The 24,920-nt window shown below is 23.2% G+C and overlaps 7 protein-coding genes and 1 non-coding gene across 8 annotated transcripts; 3 read left to right on the plus strand and 5 right to left on the minus strand.

Annotated features, from left to right (window-relative positions):
- Positions 1-143: 143 nt before the first annotated feature.
- On the plus strand, positions 144-1,308 carry DDB_G0270054 (ssDNA-binding transcriptional regulator; the record flags this gene model as incomplete). The annotated part of the gene is made up of 2 exons (XM_641412.1): positions 144-154; positions 930-1,308. The coding sequence occupies 2 exons, from the start codon at positions 144-146 to the stop codon at positions 1,306-1,308; spliced, it is 390 nt and encodes a 129-aa protein (XP_646504.1).
- A 248-nt stretch (positions 1,309-1,556) lies between these two features.
- On the minus strand, positions 1,557-6,386 carry DDB_G0271016 (hypothetical protein; the record flags this gene model as incomplete). The annotated part of the gene is made up of 2 exons (XM_641413.1): positions 1,557-5,602; positions 5,645-6,386. 2 exons carry the CDS (start codon positions 6,384-6,386, stop codon positions 1,557-1,559), a joined length of 4,788 nt encoding a protein of 1,595 aa, XP_646505.1.
- A 1,672-nt stretch (positions 6,387-8,058) lies between these two features.
- Positions 8,059-11,202, minus strand: DDB_G0271018 (hypothetical protein; the record flags this gene model as incomplete). Its single annotated transcript, XM_641414.1, has 1 exon — positions 8,059-11,202. One exon carries the CDS (start codon positions 11,200-11,202, stop codon positions 8,059-8,061), a length of 3,144 nt encoding a protein of 1,047 aa, XP_646506.1.
- A 290-nt stretch (positions 11,203-11,492) lies between these two features.
- DDB_G0271020 (hypothetical protein) lies at positions 11,493-12,827 on the minus strand (the record flags this gene model as incomplete). Its single annotated transcript, XM_641415.1, has 1 exon — positions 11,493-12,827. The coding sequence occupies one exon, from the start codon at positions 12,825-12,827 to the stop codon at positions 11,493-11,495; it is 1,335 nt and encodes a 444-aa protein (XP_646507.1).
- Positions 12,828-14,064: 1,237 nt separating this feature from the next.
- Positions 14,065-14,137, plus strand: tRNA-Ile-AAU-1. Its single transcript has one exon. It is a non-coding gene; the product is annotated as a tRNA-Ile (tRNA).
- Positions 14,138-14,638: 501 nt separating this feature from the next.
- Positions 14,639-16,198, plus strand: DDB_G0270720 (hypothetical protein; the record flags this gene model as incomplete). Its single annotated transcript, XM_641416.1, has 1 exon — positions 14,639-16,198. One exon carries the CDS (start codon positions 14,639-14,641, stop codon positions 16,196-16,198), a length of 1,560 nt encoding a protein of 519 aa, XP_646508.1.
- A 146-nt stretch (positions 16,199-16,344) lies between these two features.
- Positions 16,345-18,846, minus strand: DDB_G0270722 (hypothetical protein; the record flags this gene model as incomplete). The annotated part of the gene is made up of 4 exons (XM_641417.1): positions 16,345-17,462; positions 17,565-18,147; positions 18,214-18,641; positions 18,705-18,846. 4 exons carry the CDS (start codon positions 18,844-18,846, stop codon positions 16,345-16,347), a joined length of 2,271 nt encoding a protein of 756 aa, XP_646509.1.
- A 686-nt stretch (positions 18,847-19,532) lies between these two features.
- DDB_G0270056 (hypothetical protein) lies at positions 19,533-24,100 on the minus strand (the record flags this gene model as incomplete). The annotated part of the gene is made up of 4 exons (XM_641418.1): positions 19,533-19,618; positions 19,694-19,739; positions 19,856-19,927; positions 20,006-24,100. The coding sequence occupies 4 exons, from the start codon at positions 24,098-24,100 to the stop codon at positions 19,533-19,535; spliced, it is 4,299 nt and encodes a 1,432-aa protein (XP_646510.1).
- Positions 24,101-24,920: the final 820 nt, after the last annotated feature.

The following is a 24,920-nucleotide window of genomic DNA, read 5'->3' on the forward strand; positions in this document are numbered from 1 at the left end:
CCACTCAAAATTTTTCTTTTTTTTCCTTTTTTTTCTTTTTTTTTTTTTTTTTTGATATGATATTCATATAATATGTTATATTTAATAATTTAAATTACATTTTAAATTACATTTTAATAGATAAAATTTAATATTAAATTACCATGATTTTTAAGTAATTCAGCAAAATTATATTTTAAGTATTATATCGAGCGATTAACCCTATTTTTTGAGCGTAATATGATATTTCAAGCGTTTATCTATTATTTTATATGTTTATCATTGATTATAAAGCATATTTCACTTGCTAATGATATTTATTAATTTTGTTAAAATTAATATGGGAAAAAATCTTGGAAAAATTTTTTTTTTTTTTTTTGAATTAATTTTTAATTTTTTAATTTATTTTACTTATTTTTAATTATTTTTAATTTTTTTTTTTTTGAATTTAATTTAAAAACACTCAATGGTTAACAGTTTTATACTAATATCAGCTATTTTTAAATAAATTAAAGGGGTTAGTTATTATTTTCTTTTAAACAAAATTAATATTTAAAATCAAAAAAAAAAGGAAAAATGGAAAAAAGTTTTTTTTTTTTTCAAGGACTTATTTACAATTTTTTCATCACCAAAAAAAAAATAATCAAAAAATAAAAAAAAAAAACAATTTTTGTGGCTTTCACCAAAAAAAAACAATAAACAAATAAAAAAAATCATTGATTATAATAAAATTATTATTAAAATATTTTATTATTTATTTTCATCTTTTATTGCTCCTTATAGGATATTACTCAACAATATAAATATGTTATATAATAAAAAAATAAATAAATTTTTTTGATTTTTTTTTTTTTTTAAACATAAGACGTTTTTTGAAAATGAAAAAAAAAAAAATTTTTTTTCAAATCTGTCAAAAAAAAAAAAAAACAAAATAAAATAAAATAAAAGAGGATAACCAGAACAAAAAGAAGATGGACTAAAAATCAAAAGAAGATTCTGGTGATGAAAGTGGTGGAGAAAAAAGTTGTAGTAAAGAAATCTAAAACACCAAACACATCACCATCGTCATCATCATCATCATCATCATCATCATCATCATCATCATCATCATCATCCACCAATGACAAATCATTTAATCTTTCAGATAAAAGAAAAATTTCATATAGTAACTTTAAAGGTTTAGAACGTATTGATATCCGTGAATTTTTTGAAGATAAGTCTGGTGAATTAAAACCAAGTTCAAAAGGTATTTCATTAACAAGAGAACAACTTGTGGTTATATTAGAAAATGGTGATACAATTAAAGATTGGATAAAAGAAAGTAAATAAACGATTTTCTTTAACAAATTACCACGATTTTGAAACAATTTATTAAATTTTAATCTTTTATGATAATAATTGGCAAAAAAAAGAATATAGATGATTTAGAACAAGTGGAAACATAATAATAATAAAAAAGAAAAGTTAATTAATATAAAATTTGCCTTATAAAAATTCTCGCGTTTAACAAAATGCCACAATTTGTTGTGTATTATTATAATTTTTTTTTTTTTTTTTTTATGTTTATTACATTAATATTAATTTAACCAATTTAAATCAAATTTATAATTATAATGATTGTTTAGTTCTTTTTTTAAATGATCCACTAAATCCTTGTTACTTGAAATGAAGAAAGAGGAAGAATTTTCAAATCTATTATTATTATCAAGAATATGGTTTGGTAATATTGATATTATTTGACTCTTATTATAATTATTATTATTATTATTATTATTAATATTATTATTAATATTATTATTTTTATAATAATATTTTAAAATATGAATATTATCTTTGTTGATAGCTTGAGTGATAGCATAAGTTGTTATTTTAAATTGATTTGGATAATATTTTAAAAATAGATTACACATTTGAATATTTCCTTTTATAAAGTATTTAATAAAAATATTATCATTTTGATTTCTGTATTCTTTATCTGCATTTTCTTCATCATTATTAAATAACAATTGACCAAATAAAATTTTTAAACTATCTTGAATCTCTGATTGTTTATAAATTTGATTTAATTTTCTATAATCTATATTTACAATTTCTTCTTGCTCTTCTTCATCATCATCTTCATCCACATCATCTTCTTCTACTTCATCTTCTTCATCTTCTTCATCATCTTCTTCTTCTTCTTCTTCATCTTCTTCTTCTTCATCTTCATCTTCTTCCTGTTCTTTCTGTTGTTTCTGTTCTTGTTGCTGTTCTTGCTGTTGCTGTTGTTGATGATTATGTTGTTGTTGTTTTTTTTGTTGATTTAATAAAATTAAAACCAATTCTTCTAATAATTGTTTTCTTTGAATTAAAGTTAAATTTTGATTTATAAATTCTCTATATTTATTTTCATTCTTTTGAAAATAATTATTTAATAATTCAAAGAATCTAAAAGTGAACAATTTCATTTCAAATTTATTTTTATCAAATTTGAATCTAATTGGATATTTAACTTTTTCAAAATAATTTTCAAGTAAAAACTTTGTTTCTAAATAATGGTCACGATTTAATTTTGGTGATTGGATTTGTTTACTTTGAATATCATCTTCATTATTATTATCATCATCATCATCGTCTGTAGCTGTTGTTGTCGTAGTAATTGGATCTAGTTGTGGTTGTGTAATTGATGATGATGTTGTTGTTGATGATGATGATGGTGGTACTGGTATTATTACCATTTTATTTAAATCATTCATTTCAATTTCATAATTATTTAAAATGAATTTTGAAATTTCAAAACAACCACTCAGAATTGAACAAAAGTAAACAATTTTTTGAAATGGAGTTTGATAGAAATTGAATTCAATTAACCTTTGAATATTATCAACATCCATTAATCTACAAGCCAATTTAAGAACACTTGCAGAGAATTTGAATGAGTTTACCAAGAATTGTGGTTTAAAAGATTTCATTAAAGAGATCATTGCATGATTAGTTGGTGGTGTTGTAGTTGCCTCTGTTGAAGAATTTAAATCTTGAGTTGTCATCCAATTTGAAGATAACATTGGTTTCGATAAAGGAATCATTGGAAACTGTTTAGCATTACCACCACCAGCAGTGGTTTCATAGAGTTTACTAGTTAATAGAATGGTTGAAGCTGGTGATTTATGAATTGGTGTTGTGTGTGGAAATAATTCATTTTGATCGAAATGACCACTTTGATTCTCTTTATTTAAATAAACTTGAATGAATTGTAATTGTTTGAAAAATAAATCAATATTTTTAATCTCTAAACAATATTGTAAATAAACATTCATTAAAACTTGTAATACAATTCTATAAATACCACGTTTCTCTTCGAATAATATAATATAATTATGAACTAATTGATATATAATTTTTTCAATTATATCATTTAATGAATTTGAAAATTCAAAATTATTATTATTATAATTATCTTTTAAAGTACGACCTAAAATATAATTATAAGTGAATACATTTGTATCTAAATAATCCTTAATATCCGGTATACCATCGCCACCACCACCGCCACCAATATTACCAACACCAGAATTTGTGCCATATTCAGTTGAACAATTATAATAATTTGAATAATCAGATTGAATAATAATTGAAATGAATGGATTTGTAAGTATACATTTTGATAATTTTGTTGACCTAATTTGAAGATAATAGAATGAATGAAATAATGTATGATTTATTGAAATTGAAAGTTGATTTATTAATTTAAAATAAATCTTTTCAACCAAATCAATTGAGATACCTTTAATTTGAATTAACTTTTCAAAGTAGTAATTGAAAATTTCATTATACGCTTGTTTAACTGATTTATTATTTGAAGCAACTAAATTGGATTGTCTATATTTACAAACCAACTTTTCAATGATATCTATTATGGTATTACTATTGACTTTATTGATTTTATTTGTACAACCACCTATTCTATTCGCAATGAATTGATCATAATGAAAGATGTTACGATCCTTATCGAAAATGTATCTACATTGTTTTAATCTACTGAATTCGAAATAATCATTTGCGAAAATCTGTTGTTCTACCATATCATTATTTATCAATAATAAATGAATCATTACAATATCAGAGAACAACATTGACTCTATTAAAAAGAAGAATAAAGAATCTTTATTCATCAATGATAAATCCAATCTTAATTCCAATACTTGATTAATTGGTATTGATTTCATTACAATCTCTTTAATAAATAATTCCAATGAATTATATGAAAAACATGAAAATCCATATGAATTATAAAATTCAATAATTTTAATAATTGATTCTTCATTTAAAATTATATTACCACTATTCTCTTCACTACAACCACAGTTACCATCACTTGAATTACTAATACCAATATTATTATTATTCTGATCTTGAATGAAATCATTTAAATGAAAAAATTGAATTTTTAAATTTATTGGTGATGAAATTAGTATCTTTAAATTTTGAATATCACAATTCTTTATAGCCTCAACCCATGTATTTTTGTATATTTGTGCTCTAATTGAATTCAAACCAGCCATTTCAAATAGACTTGGTAAAATTGTATCCTTTTCAGTATAAATCGCTAATTCCAATGACTGAATTTCAAATTTATTAAAACTATATACATTCTCACCAAGTATTATTTTCTTTAACCATGGCAATTTAATATTTGTAATCCAATCAATTGTCTCTCTATCTCTTATAATTATCTTCTCCTTAATAAATCCATTACCATCTACACCAATACTAATTAAATCAATTAAAATTGGATTCCAAATTAATTGATTCTCTTTAATTTCTTTAATAATTCTTTGGAATATATCTTTAAATGATAAATTATTACAATCACTACAACCATTATTATTATTATTATTATTATTATAATCAACGATTTCACAATTTGTTTGAGTTGTTGTAAATTTAATAAATTGATGAAACACTTTTAAGTATCTAAAAAAATTAATAAATTCAATTTGATAATTATAATTAATTTGTTCTATAATTTGATTCTTATAAATTGATTCTAATTCAATCTCATTTATTAATTCTCTATATTTATATATATATTCTTTATAGTATCTATTACTATTTGATTCAATTATTATTAATTTTTGTAATTCTTTTTCTTCATTTATTTCTTGTAATTTATTATTATCACAATTATTATTATTATATTTTCTTATTATCACTAATAAATATTTCAATTCTTCAATTGATAATTTAATAAATGATTCTTCATCTTCTAAAAAATCAATATTTGTTTTAATAACTAAATTTAATTCCATTAATTTACATTTAGTTTTTAAACATTTTAATGATTTAAATGTTTTAAAATCAATAAAATTATTATTATTATTATTATTATTATTATTATTATTATTATTATTATTATTATTATTATTATTATTATTATTATTATTATTATTATTATTATTATTAATATTATTATTATTACTATATCTAATTCTTTTTTGTGGTGGTTCTTCATTATTTTTATTATTATTATTATTATTATTATTATTATTATTATTATTATTATTATTATTATTATTATTATTATTATTATTGTTATTATTATTATTGTTATTATTACTATTATTATTATCTGGTAATATTAATACTTTATTATTATTATTATTATTTTTATTTTGAAAATTTAAACTATTAATTATATAATAAATCATTTCTTCTTTAAAATTATTATTTTTTAATGCAAATGAGAATGATTTAGTTTGTATAATTTCATCAATTATTAAATTGAATTCTTTATATGTTTTATTAAAAGTTGATATTAAATATGAAACTATTGTTGGGTTTGAATTTAAAATTGCAAATTCAAAAGTTGATGGATAAACTATAATAGAGTAAGGATCATTGGTAAGAATTTCCAATACACAAATACAATTACATTTCACTGCTAAAAATGTTAAATCTGTAATTTCAACTTCTGTTCTCTTCTTTTCTAATAACAAATGGATAATTTCTTTTAATATTTCTAAAGAAGAAGAGGATGAGGATGAGGATGATGATGATGATGATGATGATGATGATGATGATGATGATGATGATGATGATGATGATGATGATGATGATGATGATGATGATGATGATGATGAAGAATTTATTGATAAATTTGAAATCGTTGTAAATAATATATCTATTGAATCTTTATCAATTTGTATATAATCATTATTTGATTGTAATTTACATTTTATTAATGAAAATAACTTTTTATTTATCATCCAACTTAATGAGTGAATATCTTTAAACTTTAATCTATTATCTGCATGAATTTGTTTTGGGTCATCGTATTCTACCCATTCTGTATTTTGAATATGTTTTATAATACAACGTAATAAAAATTTATTATGAAAAACTTTCCAAAAGAAATCTTCATTATTCATGCTGATTACTATTAAAAATATAATAGATTTGTTTTTTTTTTTTTTTTTTTTTTTTTTAAAAATTTATTGGCTAATATGTTCTAATTTTTTTTATTATTTTTATTATTTTTTTTTTTTATTACTTAAACACTATTTTAATTTTATTATTTATTATTATTTATTATAATTTTTTTTTTTTTTTTTTTTAATAATAATCATAAATTTTAAAAAATTGAATTAAAAAAAAAAAAAAAAAAGTAAAAAGTAATTATAAAAAAATTTTATAAGAAAAAAAAAAAAAAAGTATAAATACAAAAAAATTATAAAAATAAAAAAAAATAAAATTAAAAAAAAAATTTTTTATGACGTTGATCTCAGATTAATTATTTTTTTTTTTATTTTTATTTTTAATTTTATTTTTATTTTTATTTTTATTTTTTTTTTTTTTACACAGCTGCGTTACTGAGTGATATATTTTTTCAAAAGATTTTTAATTATTCTTCAGACTTTTATTTCGCCATTTTAACCCAAATTAATTAGTGGCACTGGCATTTATGGAAATTAAGAAAAAATTATGATCCAGGATGTGTTTAAACTGGGAATTTTTTTTTTTAATTATTTTTTTTTTTTTAAATTTCTTTCGGCAATTTAAAAAAAAAAAAAAATCTTTTAAAATGTCAAAAAAATAAATTAATTAATTAAGAATTCTTATATTTCATCAAAAAAAAAAAACCATAATGAACAAATATAACCGTTAGGTGGCTTATGAGATTTACATAATCATTAGGTCATTAATATTTTTTTTTTTTTTTTATTTTTTTTTTAAAACAAATATAAAAGAATTAATTATTTATTCTGAATTTTTTTATTCTTTCTTCTAGAATTTTAAAAAAAAAAAAAAAATATCCATTATTTATTATAAAATAATAAATTGTTTTTTTTTTTTTTTTTGTTTTGATAAATTAAATGTTTTAAAAGTTGATTTTTATGCCTCTATTAAATTTTAATGGTTTTTTTTTTTTTTTTTTTCAACTAAACTATTCATTCTAACAATGGACAATTAATTAAAAAAAAAAAAAAAATAATTAAAAATATTTTTTAATTTTTGTGTTTTTGCTATTCTATCTAGTAAATAATTGTTTTTTTTTTAGATGGAAATTTTTGAAAAATATAGGATTTTCACCAAAGGAAATATTTATATATTTTTTTAATTACCTCATCTCAATTTAGGATGTGAACTAGTTTTATTTAATTTATTTTATAAATGATTTTTTTGTATCTGAATTTATTAAAAAAATTTAAAATCCTTTTTTTTTTTTTTGAATTGGATAACGCAATTATTATTTGCTTCTCCTTGAGATGCTAGATCTCATTTTATTTTTTTTTTTTTTTTACAGGGTCTTTTTGATTAAAACATCTTTTTTGTCCAAACTTTTTTCTAAATCTTTTTTTATTTTATCGTCTGGTTCGTGATTGATGTTTATGACGTATTTGAATTGTTTTTTTTTTTTTTTAATTGAGTTTTATCCACAATTTCGCTTATTTTTTGTAGGCATTTGTGTTGCTTAATATTTGTGGTGTTGTTTGTGATTTTCATTTTATTTTCTTTCTATCTTTTTTATTTTTCTGATTAACTTGGGTTTTTTTTTTTTTTTTTTTTTTTTTTTTTTTTTTTTTTTTTTTTTTTTTTTTTTTATTTATAGAAAGTACTGAGTGAATTATTGTTTTTTTTGAGATGTTTAGGAAGTTCTATTGCGTGAAGAGGTGAGTTCCATTGTCTGCTAAATTGTAATAGCTTTAGCGAGATTAGTGAGTCTAATTTATTTTGTTCTTCTGGCCGTTGCTTTGATTTGATTCTTAATGTTTTGTTTATAACCGCTTGTGTCCTGTCCCATGCAGCTCTTTGTGTTTTAATTAGTTCACGTATGACTTGTTGTCTGTGAATTATTATTTCTTTTTCATCGTGAATGAGTTTATTTCTTTTGTGCCAGATTTTATCGAATATAATAGCTATTAAATTGGCTACTAGTGCAATTTGTAGATGGTTTAAAATCTTCACATTCCAGGTGTGAGTGGTGTGTCCACACTTAGTTAGGGTGTAGTTGAAGATTTCTTGTGTGTTTTTGATGTGGGCTTTGCAGTTGAAGAATATATGTTCTGAGGTCTCATCTTCCCCACACTGTTGGCATGGCATGTTGTATATTTTTGGTAGTGCTTTCAGTGTGTATCTCCATAATAGATCTCTACCTTTCATGTTTATTATTTTTTTGATTTCTTTAAATGGAAGGTGTTTGCTATTAATTTTGGTCATTATTTCTTTTTGGCCAGGAGTTGGTATGAATTTGTTGTGTTCAGGAGATTGAGTTGTCATCATATCTTCGTATATTTTTTTTAATTTTGGGAGGTGTTCGTAGTGTGTTTGTTTATTTTGTGGAGTTTTTAATTGGGTCCATGCTTGCTTGCATTGCCAGTGTAGTTGTAGTTGATTTTGTTTTGTTGTTGTTTTGTTGTTGTTGTTGTTTTTGAGTTCCTCTTCCCACAGTTTTATATATGAACTAGGAGTGTTACTTACTCTTTGGTGGAGGTATCTTTCGAATAACCATGCTTTCTGTGCTAGTTCTCTTGTCTTCAGGTTCCATAAGTTTAGGCCACCATTGATATAGTTGTTTTGTCTTCTTTGTAGTGAAAGAGAGTTTTTAGATTTTGTGTTGAAAACGAATTTTACGATGTTATTTTCAATACTATTGTGTTGTGGTGTGGTGTTGATGTAAGTGTGGAACGTTAACTGAGATAGTGCATATGTTTTTGCCATTATGAGTCTGCCCATATAGGTTGATGAAGTTGAGTTCCATGTTACTAGTTTAGCTCTGATGTTGTCTGAGATTGTATTGATTTTGGATTTGATACCCTTATTGTTGAAGTCAAAGCCGAGGTACCTTTCGTTTGATTTTATGACGGTGTATAGCGTTCTGGTGTTCCATTTGAAAGTGATACACGAGCATTTGGTTTGGTTTATTTTTGCGCTGGTTGCTTGGCAAAACTTCTTGATCCATTCATTCATGAGGAAATGGTCCATAAAGTTGTATGCTATTGTTGCTGTATCATCGGCGAACTGTAGTATTTTAATGGTTTCTTTGGTTACACCATTGATGCAGCGGTCATTTATTATAGTAGTTGCCATGCATTCAACCACTAATGCGAAGATAGTGGGAGAGATAGGATCACCTTGTTTGGTTCCTCTTTTTGATGTAAAGCTTTTAGATAATGAGTTATTGATGTACACTGATGTTTCTGATTCATTGAGTAAGTTCATTATTGTGAGGACCATTTTGAGTGGTAGTTTTAGATGTGCAAGAGTACGTAGAATGGCGTTATGTGAGATTGAATCGAATGCTTTTTCAAAATCATAAAATGTTATGATTGGTTCCATATCCTCTTTTGTGTTAATCTCTCGTTTTATTATTTCTATTGTTGAGTTTAAGGTGATGATGTTATCGTGCAGTAGTCTTCTTGGTACGAATCCAGTTTGGAATGGTGAGATTATTTTGTTTAAGAACTTCAGGATCCTATTGTTGATTATTTTCGAATAGATTTTGTAATCGACATTTAGAAGTGTTATTGGTCTATAATTATCCAGGTTGTTTGGGTCTCCTTTGTTTTTATATATAGTAATCAATATCCCTTGTTTGAAGTCCTTTGGGATTGTTGTGTTCCAGAAGTGATTGTATAGTTTTGATATTATTGGTAGAATTTCATTAATGTGGTTTTTGTAAAATGTTGGAAGGAGTCCATCTTTACCAGGTGCTTTTCCTTCTTGTATTTTTTCAATGCCTAGTCTGATTTCATATCCTTCTATTGGTTGATTAATTTCGTCCAATATCTTTTGATCAATCCTTTTATTGAATGTTTTTAGGAGTTCGTGGTGAGTGTCTTCGTTGCATTCTCTCTTCTGGTACAGGTTCTCGTAATATCTTCTTGCTACTTCGAGGATATCCTCGTGTTTTGTTACCAAACAATTGTTGCTTGGATCTAGAATTTGAGGGATTTCATTTGTCTTTCTTTGGACTTTTAACCTTCTGGTTAAGTATTTTGATGGTGTTTCTTTGTTGTTGATGTGGGTGTTGGTTTGGTTTGCTTGTTTTATTCTTACTTGTTCCTTTAGAATATTGTTGATCTCTTCTTTAAGGAAGATTGCTCTTGAATCTTTGGCTGTTTCGAGTTTTTCTGCGAGTTCTTTTAGTTTGTTTTTGGTTTTATTGCTTTCTCTAATTTCTATATTAATTGACAGTTTCTTTATTTCATCTTTTAGTTTCAACCATTGTTCGCAAATGTTTAATTTGTACCATTTGCTGGTGTTCTCTTCGAATTTTTTATTGTAGTATTTAATTGTTTTATTAATTTTGAGGCTGGTTGAATTCATTTTGAGAGTTTCTAGGTTTTGTCTCCATAGTCTTTCTCCTTTCTTTTGTTGCTCGTATTCTGGTATTTTTAATTCAATGATTACCATGTTGTGATCAGATTTTAATTTGATTTCCTTAGTAGTAACTATTGGGTTTAGATGGAGTATCTTCTTTGAGACAAAGACCCTATCGATGGTTGATTTGTTTCTTGGAAATGTGATTCCATTCTTAATTTCTGTAAATTCGAATTCGTCGAAGATTGTTTTAATATATTTGTTAAGGTTATTATCCACTGAACAGTCTACATTGAAGTCTCCAGTTATAATATCGCTGTGTAGTATTTCTTCTGTGAGATTTTCCTTATACCATTCATGTCTTTCGTTTGACTTTGCTGGGGCATAAATGGTTGTGCATTTGATCTGTGTTTTTGCAATCATCCATTCGGAAGATATAATTCTTTCGTTTATTGTTTTTGTTGTTGTTTTTATTTGGGTGTTGATGATGATTTGTGACACCCCTTGTCCTGTTTTATCAATTGGTGCGTGGTGTGTTATTTTGTTTTTATATTGTTGATTTATTGAGTAAATTTTATTTGTTTTTATATTTGTTTCAGTTAGAAGTGCTGCGTCCAGCTTGTTGTTGTCTAAAACGGTGTTTATTATGCTGGCAGATTGGATGGTGTTGGATCCTTGGACGTTCCAAACACCTATTCTTATTGTGTTTTTCTTTATAGTTTTATTTGGGGTAGATTTTTATCTACCTTTTGAAGTTTCTGGTTTATTTTGTCTTCTAACTGATCTTTACTTTGTTCGTTGTGTTGTTGGTCTTGTGTGTTTGTGGGGTTTTTTGATTTATTGATTTGTTTTAGAATTTCCTTGTTGAAGTTGTCTATATCTTCATCCATTTTTGTTTTTATGCTTTTTTGTCCATATTCACCCAATTTTGGTTTGACTGGTGTTTTGTTGGTCTTGTTTGTTTTGTCTTGTTGTTTCTTTTTTGGTGTGTTTAACAATTTACTTGGTGAATCGATAATTTTCGATGGTGTACCATAGGTTGGGCTGAAACTCATGATATGTTTTATTGGAGAGGAGAAGAACCATTGATTTGAAGGGATTGAAAGTGGGAATTCTATTTTTCTTATTGCATCAGTGTTTGGGCTGGTGAAGTCGAAGATATCATTTGCCTCTCTAAGTTTTTCTTCCGTTGTTAGTCCCTTTGTTTCGCCGTGTTGTTTTATTGGTGTATTGTATGGAGATGGTGGTTCGATAGGTTTTTCTGATTTTGTTTTAATTTCTTGATTGTTTATCGATTGTGTATTGATCTCATTCTCTATTCTTGTTAGTTCATCTACGTTTTCTAGTGATGCTTCTATTACCTTTTGAGCTGTATCATCTAGGGCCATAAATGTTTTATCATTAGATGAGGATGTGATTGGTGGGATAATGATTGTTCTTTTTCCTTGTTTTGGTATTTGTTCTGATGTAAATTGTGGTTGTTGTTCATCTGATTGTTTTTTATTTTTGTTTTCTTCTTGATTTTCTGGTAATGAGGTTTGATCTCTCCATCCTTTGTTGGAGTGTCCAATTAATGTTAAATTGTCTAGTTCAATGATAGTGTCAAATTCTTCTACGACTCTTTTCACTGTTTTGATAATTAGAGTTTCGCCTTTAATTTCTGATTTAATTAGTTTACATCCTTCATTTTCTATTACCCATTCTATTTCTGTGAGTGATTTATACCAATCAAAATCTGTATACATATTTTTTGGTCTTATAGTGGTTATAAATTGTCCTTTTAATTCTGCATCAAACATATTTACAAAATAGATTACTGTACTAATACTGTCTGTGAGAATTTTGAATGTATTATTACTTTTGATTAAAACATCTTTTTTGTCCAAACTTTTTTCTAAATCTTTTTTTATTTTATCGTCTGGTTCGTGATTGATGTTTATGACGTATTTGAATTGTTTTTTTTTTAATTGAGTTTTATCCACAATTTCGCTTATTTTTTGTAGGCATTTGTGTTGCTTAATATTTGTGGTGTTGTTTGTGATTTTCATTTTATTTTCTTTCTATCTTTTTTATTTTTCTTTAAAAAGTTAAAAATCTGGAAATTTTCTAATTAACTTGGGTTCCCAGGTTTTTTTTTTTTTTTTTTTTTTTTTTTTTTTTTTTTTTTAAGTCTTTTTTATATGAAAAATGAAATAATCAAAAAAAGAGATTGTTGTTGTTGTTTGTTTTTTTCGATCTGATTATTTTTTGCTTTTTTTTTGAAAATTTTGCTACGCAAAATTCTCAAAACGAAACAAATAATAAATTACAATAAAGTAAAAAGATGGCTTTTTAAAATAGTTTATTTATTTATTTATTTGTTTTTTAAGTCTTTTTTATATGAAAAATGAAATAATCAAAAAAAGAGATTGTTGTTGTTGTTTGTTTTTTTCGATCTGATTATTTTTTGCTTTTTTTTTGAAAATTTTGCTACGCAAAATTCTCAAAACGAAACAAATAATAAATTACAATAAAGTAAAAAGATGGCTTTTTAAAATAGTTTATTTATTTATTTATTTGTTTTTTAAGTCTTTTTTATATGAAAAATGAAATAATCAAAAAAAGAGATTGTTGTTGTTGTTTGTTTTTTTCGATCTGATTATTTTTTGCTTTTTTTTTGAAAATTTTGCTACGCAAAATTCTCAAAACGAAACAAATAATAAATTACAATAAAGTAAAAAGATGGCTTTTTAAAATAGTTTATTTATTTATTTATTTGTTTTTTAAGTCTTTTTTATATGAAAAATGAAATAATCAAAAAAAGAGATTGTTGTTGTTGTTTGTTTTTTTCGATCTGATTATTTTTTGCTTTTTTTTTGAAAATTTTGCTACGCAAAATTCTCAAAACGAAACAAATAATAAATTACAATAAAGTAAAAAGATGGCTTTTTAAAATAGTTTATTTATTTATTTATTTGTTTTTTAAGTCTTTTTTATATGAAAAATGAAATAATCAAAAAAAGAGATTGTTGTTGTTGTTTGTTTTTTTCGATCTGATTATTTTTTGCTTTTTTTTTGAAAATTTTGCTACGCAAAATTCTCAAAACGAAACAAATAATAAATTACAATAAAGTAAAAAGATGGCTTTTTAAAATAGTTTATTTATTTATTTATTTGTTTTTTAAGTCTTTTTTATATGAAAAATGAAATAATCAAAAAAAGAGATTGTTGTTGTTGTTTGTTTTTTTCGATCTGAAAAAAATTTAAAATCCAAATTTGGTTAAAAAAATTTTTATTCTCATGTTAGCTCGATTAGCTCAGTCGGCAGAGCGTGGTGCTAATAACGCCACGGTCGCAGGTTCGATCCCTGCATCGAGCAAACAATTTTTTAAAAACGTAGAAATAAAATCACAGGTTCGATTCCCAACAAATAAAAATAACCAGCTAACACTATATTCCAAAATCAGCACCCCCGAATCTAGTTTCATTTGACCACCAACTAACACAAATATTACTCCTAAAAATTAACATTAAACAAAAGATTTATTATCTTATAAAAAAAAAAATTTCACCAACTAAACAATGTGCTTGTGACAAAATATATAAACTTTTTTTTTTATTTTTTTTTTTTTTTTTTTATTTTTTTTTTTTTTTTATGCAAAGGAAATAAGATTAGATGTGTTATTCCTGGGAATTTTTTGTGACACGACAATAATTTTTTACTTTTTTTTTATTTTATTTTTTTTTCGGAAAAAAAAAATCCAAAACAATTCGAGAACCATCATTGCTTTTTTTTTTTTTTTTTATAAGCAATATTAAAAAAAATAACATTAAAAAAAAAAAATCAATTCAAAAAAAAAAAAAAAACATAATAAAATAAATGGTAGAAACAATTCTGAGTAGTTTTAAAAGACATACCAATTTGAAAATATTATATTTTTTCCAGAGTGCATCAATAGCATGTTTTCAACCATTTATTAGTATATATTTAAGAGATAAAGAATTGAAACCATCGATAATTGGTATAATAACATGTTTAATTCCGCTGATATCTTTTATTTCCTCACCAATATGGTCAAATATATCGGATCGTTTTGGGATACAGAAAAAAGTAGTAATTTTTAATTTATTGATATCAATGGTAGCATTATTATTATTAATTCCAAATGGTAATAATGTAGTTGGAATATTTTTTTTAATTATTTTATATAGTATTGTAACAGCACCACTTTGTCCAATTATTGATTCATTGGTAATAAAAGATTTGGGTGAAGATTCTAAACTCTATGGTCAACAAAGATTATTTGGTGCAATTAGTTATGGTATTGTTGCATTCTTAACAGGTATTTTAATTAATCATTATAATATTAATTTTATACATGTATTTTATGCATTTTGGGTAATGGTTTTTTTAGTTTTCTATATATTTAATCAAACTAATTATGGTTCAAAATTAAAAATTACCAAGAATTTAAAAAATCCATTTATAAAATTAAATGATAACGAAAAAACACCTGTTGGTGATGAAATTGAAATTGTTGGTAGTGTAACTCCAAATGGTGAAAATATAATATCAAATGAAAATTTAATTGTTACTGAAATAAATAATTTAGAAAATGATAATAATAATAATAATAACTCAAATTTAGGAGAAGCAATAATATCTTCTGATTATAAAAATAATCAAAATGATAATGGAAATGATGTTTTATTAGAAAAAGAAAAAAATAATTTTATAAATAATCAAAATGATAATGAAAATACTATTGGTGGTGATGTTAAAGAAGAATCAAATGAAAATATTAAATTAACAAATAAACAAGTTTTTAAAAATATTTTAAAAAATCCTCAAATGATGATATTTTTATTAGCAATGGCTATTTGTGGTATGACATATAATATTATTAATAGTTTTTTATTCATTTTCCTAAGGGATCATTTAAAAGCTTCAAACTTTTTATTGGGTTCAACAATGCCATTCACAGTTGTGATGGAATTACCATTCTTTTTCTTTGGTAAACAATTATTGGAGAAAGTTGGTGTAACTAAAATGATTATGATTGGTCATACAGCTTTTATTCTTAGATTGTGCCTTTATAATATCTTTGTAATTGATTCAATTTCACCTTGGTTTATTTTACCAATTGAAACTTTACATGGTATTGCTTTTGCTACTATTTGGGGAGCAGGTGTTGAATTTTCTTCAAAAATGGCTCCAAGAGGTTACGAAACTTTTTATCAAGGTATTTTCACTGGTCTCTATTCTGGTTTAGGTTCTTGTATTGGTTCAATACTTGGTGGTTTCATTTATGAACATAAGTCTGCATTTTATTTATTTAGATTTAATGCAATCATAACCACAACAAGTTTAATTATCTTTTCATTAACACAATTCTTTTATTCAAAGGAATTTCAAAAATTTAAAACTTTATTTAATTAATCACAAGAAATCTTTTTTTTCAAATTATTTAATTTATTATTATTTAATTTGGAATAAATAAAAAATAAAATAAAATTAAATAATTTTAAAAAAAAATGTTTAAATTAATTTTGGTTTTTTTGTTTATATAAAATATATTTTATTTTTTATTTTTTCTTTTCAATTAAAATAGAACAATTTCCAACAGAGAAACTAATTGCATCTTTGGCAGTAGTTAAGTATAACCAACGATAAGATGATTTTGGAGGAATTAAAATACTTGGAGGTAGAGAAATTTGAGTAGTCGAACCTTCCAAAGTATAATTCATACCAATAACATAAGATATATTATCCATTGTTGATAATAAAAAGCTATTTATACTTTTATCCGAAAGATTCTCAATTGTACTTTCCCAGAAATTAAAAAATTTTGCATTATTATCAATCCATTGAAAGTATTTCTTTTGAGTGAATTCAATTTTACAATTGGTGTGTGCACTTTTAAAAGAGTTTGTTTTCTTTTTTGATCTTTCTAAATTATTTGAAGGATTTTCAAAATTAGATTTTAATGATTTAATTTCATTTGGTTTTGTATTTATTAAATTATTATTATTATTATTATTATTATTATTATTATTATTATTATTATTATTATTATTATTATTATTATTATTATTATTATTATTATTATTATTATTATTATTATTATTATTATTATTATTATTATTATTATTTGAAAATCTATCTGAATTACAATAATTTGTTTCATTTTCAAAATTAACATTACATTTTGAAATAATCATTTTTTCACTCTTTATAAAGTTATTAGTTTGTGATTTAATTGGTATTTCTTTATTTGAAATTGAATTTATTACTGATTTTGTTTTATTTGAATTATTTAATGAATAGTTTTCGATTTTATTTTTATTTTCATTATTTTTATCTTCATTATTTTTATTTTTATTATTTCTAAAATTTAATTCTTCCTCTAATAATAAAAATTCAGGTTCTTGTTTTAAATTCTTTTGATATTCTTCTTCTAATTGATTTGCATCAGTAATTTTTATAACCATTCTATTGGTAACACTTGGTGTTAATTCTGAACCATCTTGAGATGTATCCTCTCTTTCAATACTACTATAGTCATCACTATTATTATCATCATTATTATTAATATCATTATGACTTGATGAACTAAAATCATATGATGCTAATGGATCAAAATCAAATTCTTTATAACTAAATCCCATTCTATTATGTTCTGTATCAAAAACTAAATAATTATCTATTATATTTATATATTGAATTATAAAAAACATATCAATAAGTTGTTACTCTTTTTTTTTTTTTTTTTTTTTTTTTTTTTTTTTTTTTTTTTAATACTTACTTCTTAGCCAAGATAAACCAATAATTGATTTCCCTTTTAAAGGTGATGGTCTAATACCAAAGCAACGATATTTAACACCACCACTATAAGTTGTAGAGAAATAACTTTGTGGCTCAATATCAATGAAAGCACCACCCAACATTTCAACATGAATTACAGGGAATGAATCGAAATATTCATCAGGATAATTATAACAAAAACCATCCAATAAACTATTTTCGCCACAACAACCTGGTGGACAACCTTTGGAGAGTGATAATGAAATCTTTTTAAATGCATTTACTTCTAATAATGAATAGGATGTACCAGTATCAATGATAACTTCACCGAAATCTCTTGATGTCATTATTAAACTTTCATTAGTAAAAGAATTTACTAAACTTACACTACTTAATAGTACACCATAATGTGATTGATCAATTGTTACCAATGGTGTATACATTATCGATTTCTTATATTTATCTTCAACTTCACCTAAATTCATTAAACCTTGATAATTATTATCTAACCACATTGAAAATATTCTTTTAATATTTGTTTTTTCAAATATATTTTCAACTGGTGATTTTCTACATCCATTACACTTTTTTTTAAAAAAAAATTAATAATATGTTTAATTATTTTATTAAATTTTTAAAAAAATACATACAGTTTTACCCATACCCAAAATACCATGTTCTAAAGGACGACCAGTATTTGAAACTATTGCACCAAATGTTGCTAAAACATCACCAGTTTCATTTGAAAAACTAAATGTATCTTTAACTAATAATGTAATGATTTCAGTATTTTGTAAATAACGAACACCATTACCACAAACTTTTCTATGAGTGTCTCTAAATTCAATACATGTATTACCCATATCATGACATTCCTTTTTTGCACATTCCATAAATTCAACCATTGGTGATGGTGAATAATATGGTTGTGGTTGACGACAATTTTTACATAATATCGATGGTACAACTAATAATACTGATCCTGTATCAACAATAACTTTTTGACTTATACCTCCAACATTAATATTTGTTAAAATTTGAATTGTATCACCTTCCATTTTAACTGAATAACTTTTTTCTAAATTTAAAATATAATTTAGAATAATAATAATCAATTAAAAATAAAAATAAAAATAATTACCTTGTTTATTATAATATATTTGTTTAATTGATTTTTCATTTTTTATTCTATTACTAAAAATTGGTAAAGTGATTGAATTTGAAAATGTTTTTTCAAAAAATGAAAACAATAAAACAACCAAAATTACTTTTATTATTTTCATTTTTTTTTTTTTTTTTTTTTTTTTTTTTTTTTTTTTTTTTTTTTTTTTTTTTTTCCAATTTAAATAATTTCCAAAAAAATAATAATTGTACAATAAAATAATAATAATTTGATATTACAAAAAATATGGTTTATTTATTTACAAATTTTAAACAAATGGTTTATATGTTTTTAGTATTTTTTATTTAATTTTTTATTTTTTTTTTAAATTCTAAAAAAAAAAAAAAAAATTCTTAAAAAGAGATTCTGAATTTTCAATACTTTGGAAATCTTAAAAAAGAAAAACCATTGGTAGTTATTGTGTATTTGTGGGTCTGTGAAAATTATTATTATTATTTTTATACTATTATCGTTTGTATTATTATTTTGAAATGTTGGGCAGCCAAAGCAATCCATATGGGATACCTTTTTATTGTCATCTTTAAATATATATTTTTTTTTTCATTTGAACAAAAAAAAAAAAACCACACCATTTCTAAAAATAAAAATTAAAAATGGAAATTAAAAATAAAAATACCCCAATGTTTTAAAACACACTCACACAGACACAACACTTTTTAAAAAACTATGGATTTTTAATTAAAAAAGGGGTGTGGTGTTATTTAACTTTAAGTTTTTTTTATAAAAAAAAATATATGTGTTGTTGTGCAAATTTTAACATGGTTTTTTTTTTTTTTTTTTTTTTTTTCATATATTTAATAGATGAACATATCTATCAACGACATGCTTTAATTCTTCTGCCCTTATTGGTTTTGCTATATAATCATCGAATCCTATAATAAGAAAAATAAATAAATTAGTTACAAAATTTTTTTTAAAAAAAAACTAATTGGTTAATTTAAGTTTACCATTCATTAAACATTTTTCTTTTGCACCTTTTGTAACATTTGCTGTCTGTTTTTAAATTATAAAAAATTATAGTAATAATGGGGATGATATTAATATTTAGATTAAATAAAAATAATAATAAAAATTTAAAAAAAAAAAAAATTTAAAAAAAAAATACTAACAACAGTAACGATGGGTGTATGTTTATGCTCCCCTTCTAACTGTCTAATTATATTAGTTGCTTCATATCCATCCTATAATATTAAAAATATTAATAAAATAAAATTAATAAAATAAGTAATTTTTTTATTTTTTTTAAAAAAAATACAAACCATTATTGGCATAAATAAATCCATTAAAATCAATCTGAATGGACCATTTGAAGATTTATAATGTTGAACAGCTTGTAAACCATCAGTGACCCAAATACATCTTTTATTGATAACACCAAATTTTTCAAGTAATTTTAATAAGAAACCAGCATTCATATCATTATCTTCAACAACCATAACATCTGGTCCAGCATGATTATTACTTTTAAATGATGCATATGCTGTAGTAAATGGATCATTTAATTCATTATTACCATTGTTATTGTTAATATTATTATTATAATTATTATTATTATTATTATTATTATTATTATTATTGTTAATATTAATATTATTATTACTATTATTATTATTACTATTATTATTACTATTATTATGATATCCACCAACGTTATTATTGTTATTTTTAATATTAAATAAATTTTTACTATTATAATTATAATTATTATTATTATTATTATTATTATTATTATTATTATTATTATTATTATTATTATTATTATTATTATTATTATAATAATTATTATTATTATTATTATTATTATTTTTAGTATTATTATTATTATTATAATAGTTATTATTATTACTATTATTATTACTATTACTATTACTATTACTTTTATTATTATTATTATTACTATTATTTATAAAGCTATTTTGATTATTTATATTATTACTACTATCATTTTTATAAGTGTTTGAAAGTAATTGTTTCTTTATGTTTTCAATTTTACTTAAAGATGGTAATGATGACCTTTTATATGAGTACAAATTTGATTCAATACTATCACTCTCGTCAGAGTTATCATCATCTTTAATAGATAATGGTGGTTCAATATATAGAAGAGGCGATGAAGAATCCAAATTAAATCTTTTGAAATATGGTATGCCTTCAAATATTTTGAATTGGATATTCTTTTTAACTCTTTTACTGTTACCATTTCTATTGTTATTACTATTATCCTCACCTTCAACTTCGTTGGTGTTAATTCCACTAATACTACTTTCGCTACCATTATCAATAACCATTATACTATCATCATCATCATCATCACCATCATCATCATTATCATTATTATTATTATTATTATTATTATTATTATTATTATTATTATTATTATTATTATTATTATTATTATTATTATTATTATTATTATTATTATTATTATTATTATTATTATTATTATTATTATTATTATTATTATTATTATTATTATTATTATTATTATTATTAATATTATTATTATCTGTCATTTCGGGTAAAGATGAAGGTGAGATACTAATTTTATTATTATAATTAAATGTTGTCTTTAGTAATAAACATTGTGTTGACTCTTCAATTGGTAGTGGTGATGAAGAAAATATTGGTGAAGAAGATGATGTTGTTGTTTTATTACAATCGCTACTATCACTATTTAAATTAATTTCAATATTATTATTATTATTATTATTATTATTATTATTATTATTATTATTATTATTATTATTATTATTAATATTATTATTATTATTATTATTATTATTAATAAAATTATTATTAAAATTATTATTAAAATTATTATTATTATTATTAACAATATTATTATTATTAATGTGATTGTTATTATTAATATGATTATTATAAATATTGTTATTATTATTATTAATATTATTAATATTAATAATATTATTATTATTATTGTCATTTAGTAATAAAGATATATCAGATAATTTATGAGCAATAGATAGAGAAGGTGAAATATTAGTTGAAGATATCGAAGAATTAGATGACATTGATGAAGATAGAGAATTTGGAGGCTGTTGAAGTGTTAATGTTGGTGTTAATGAATTTATAGTTGGTGTTAATGAGTTTATAGTTGGTGTTGGTGTTTGCGTGGGTGTTGGTGTTTGCGTGGGTGTTGGTGTTTGCGTGGGTGTTGGTGTAGGTGTAGGTATAGGTGTTGGTGTCGGAGTTGGAGTTGGAGTTGGAGTTGGAGTTGGAGTTGGAGTTGGTGTGGGTGTTTGTGATGGTGTTTGTGTTGGTGTTGAAGTTTGCGTAGGTGTGGGTGTTTGTGTGGGTGTTGATGATGGTGTGGGTGATGAAGTTGTTGTAGAAGTAGTGGTAGTAGTAGTAGTAGTTGTGGCAGCATTACTCATTGTTGAGTTAGAGGCTACGTTTGTCGTTAATGGATTTAAATTTGTAATTGAAGATAGAACGCTAGATGATGAAGGTGACGAAGATGAAGAAGATGATTGTAAATAAGGTTTTAAATCAATTTCTTCAAATACTTTAGGTGACTGAATTGAAAATTTTCTTTGTTGGTTTGTTAACAATCTCTCGTTATAACTTTTAGGTGCAGTGATGGTATGTGATTTATTATAATTTGATTCATTATTATTATACATATAGCTACTATCATTTCCTTGGGATGTATTTTTCTTTGAGGATGTTGATAATTTCGTTACAACATAACCCACTTCTTCATTTCTATTCTCGTAAGGTTGTTGATATTGCTGTTGCTGTTGCTGTTGCTGTTGCTGTTGCTGTTGCTGTTGCTGTTGCTGTTGCTGTTGCTGTTGTTGGTATGTGTATTGTTGTTGCTGTTGGTATGGATATTGATGTTGCTGTTGCTGTTGGTATGGATATTGTTGATATTGCTGATATTGTTGTGTTTGTTGATAATATTGATGTTCATGATGTTGTTCATCTTGATAGTGTTGTTGTTGTTGGTCTTGATATTGGTGGTCTTGATATTGTTGATCAGAGTATTGTTGATCTTGATCTTGATCTTGATCTTGGTGTTGGTGTTGATGTTGATGTTGTTGTTGATGTTGGTGGAATTGATTTTGTTGTTGTTGATAGTTTTGTTGTTGGTTATAGTGTTGAAATTGTGGTGAATATTGTTGTTGATCTTGATCTTGACTATATTGTGGTGGAGATGATTGTTGGAAGCTATATTGTTGATTTTGTTTATTTTGTTGTTGCTGTTGTTGCTGTTGGTATTGTTGTTGTTGATTTTGCTGTTGCTGTTGTTGTTGTTGTTGTTGCTGTTGTAGTTGCTGTTGTTGTTGTTGCTGTTGTTGTTGTTGCTGTTGCTGTTGTTGTTGTTGCTGTTGCTGTTGCTGTTGCTGTTGTTGTTGTTGTTGCTGTTGTTGCTGTTGTTGTTGTTGAGGTTGTTGTTTTTGTAATTTTAATTGTTGTTGTTGTAATTTTTGTTGCTTTTGAGCATTTACAATGGAATTATTTACAGTTAGTTTATTATTTGGATAGATTAAACTTAGAATTTGTTGAAAAGATTCAATATTTCTTGGCGGAGCATCAGATACACACCAAAAACTACCCTGTAATTTACTAGCTAAAATTCTTTCTATCCTTCTTGTATGTATGATACCTGGTGATGGCGAATTTGTGCATACTACAATACCATGAATCCTCTTTGATCTACTCACTATTGATTGTTGAAGTTGTGTTATACATTTAGTTAAAAAATCAATATCGCTACTCTCTAACTCTCCTGTTAATGTTGGTAATCCAATATATCCTAATATTATATTATTATTGTTGTTATTATTATTATTATTATTATTATTATTATTATTATTATTATTATTATTATTATTATTATTATTATTATTATTAAAAAATTGTGAAGAATCAAATGTTTTATTAAATTGTTTTTCAATTGAATCAATATTTTCAGTTAATGTTGAACTATGTACTATTATTGAATTGTTAATATCAAATTGTTTAAATAATTGATTAACATCTTGAATAATTTTATTTTTATTATCAATTAAAATTGAAATAACATTTGAATTTATTAATTTATTTGTATTTATGGTTGGAGAAGATGATGATGGTGATGCTGATGCTGATGATGCCGATGATGATGATGAGGATGAGGATGATTCAAGAGAGGTTGTATTTGAAGGTATTGGAGAATTATTATTATTCTTTAAAGTTGTGTTTGTAGGAGGAGAAGATGGTGATGTTGGTGAAGTATTATTATTACTATTATTACTATTATTATTACTATTATTATTATTACTATTTTCTAATGGTTCACTGGTATTACTGATACAATTCTCTAATTTAGATAGGTTTTGTAAACTCATATCTAATAAGGTGTAATAAAATTATTTTTTTTATTTTTTTATTTTATTATTTATTTGTTAAAAATTTGAAAAAAAAAAAAAAAAAAAAACAAAAAAAAAAAAGTTTGTGTGATATATATGGAAAATTTAATTAATTAAAAAATTTAAAAAAAAATAAAAAAAAAATAAAAAAAAAAAAAAAAAAAAAAAATAAAAAAAATAAAAATAAAAAAAGTTTAAAAAAAGAAATCCATAATATGGTATCGAAAAAATAAAAAAATAAAAAAGAATAAAAAAAAAACTATGTTTTGTTTAAATGACCCTTTAATGAAAAGACAACATTTGTTTTATTTATTTTTTTTTTTATTTTTATTTTTATTTTTTTTTTATTTTTTTTTTTATATTTTATTTTTCATTTTTTTTTTTTATTTTTTTTTTATTTTGGAAATTTTTAAAGGGTTGGATGTAGTATTAAAAAGGAAGGGATGTTATCATTTAATTAATTAAATAAATTCAAAAAAACTATTTTTATTTTTAAAGACTTGAATTTCCATTAAAGTTAATTAGTCTTTTTAAAATAAATAAAAATAGTTTTTTTGAATAAAAAAAAATATCTTTATATTCAAGCCCCTATTTATTTTTAATTTTTTTTATTTTTAGCCACTTCGCAAAATTTGAAATTCTGAAAATCTTTTTTTTTAATTTTTTTTTTTTTTATTTTTTCTTTTTTTTTCTTTTAATTAAAAAGCCATAAAACCAAAATCAGCACAGTGTTTTAAAAATGAAAACAAAAGACGTTTTTTTTTGACAGATTATTATTATTTTCAAAGAACAAGATATT

Source organism: Dictyostelium discoideum (assembly GCF_000004695.1).
Source record: "Dictyostelium discoideum AX4 chromosome 1 chromosome, whole genome shotgun sequence".
Lineage (NCBI taxonomy): Eukaryota > Evosea > Eumycetozoa > Dictyosteliales > Dictyosteliaceae > Dictyostelium > Dictyostelium discoideum.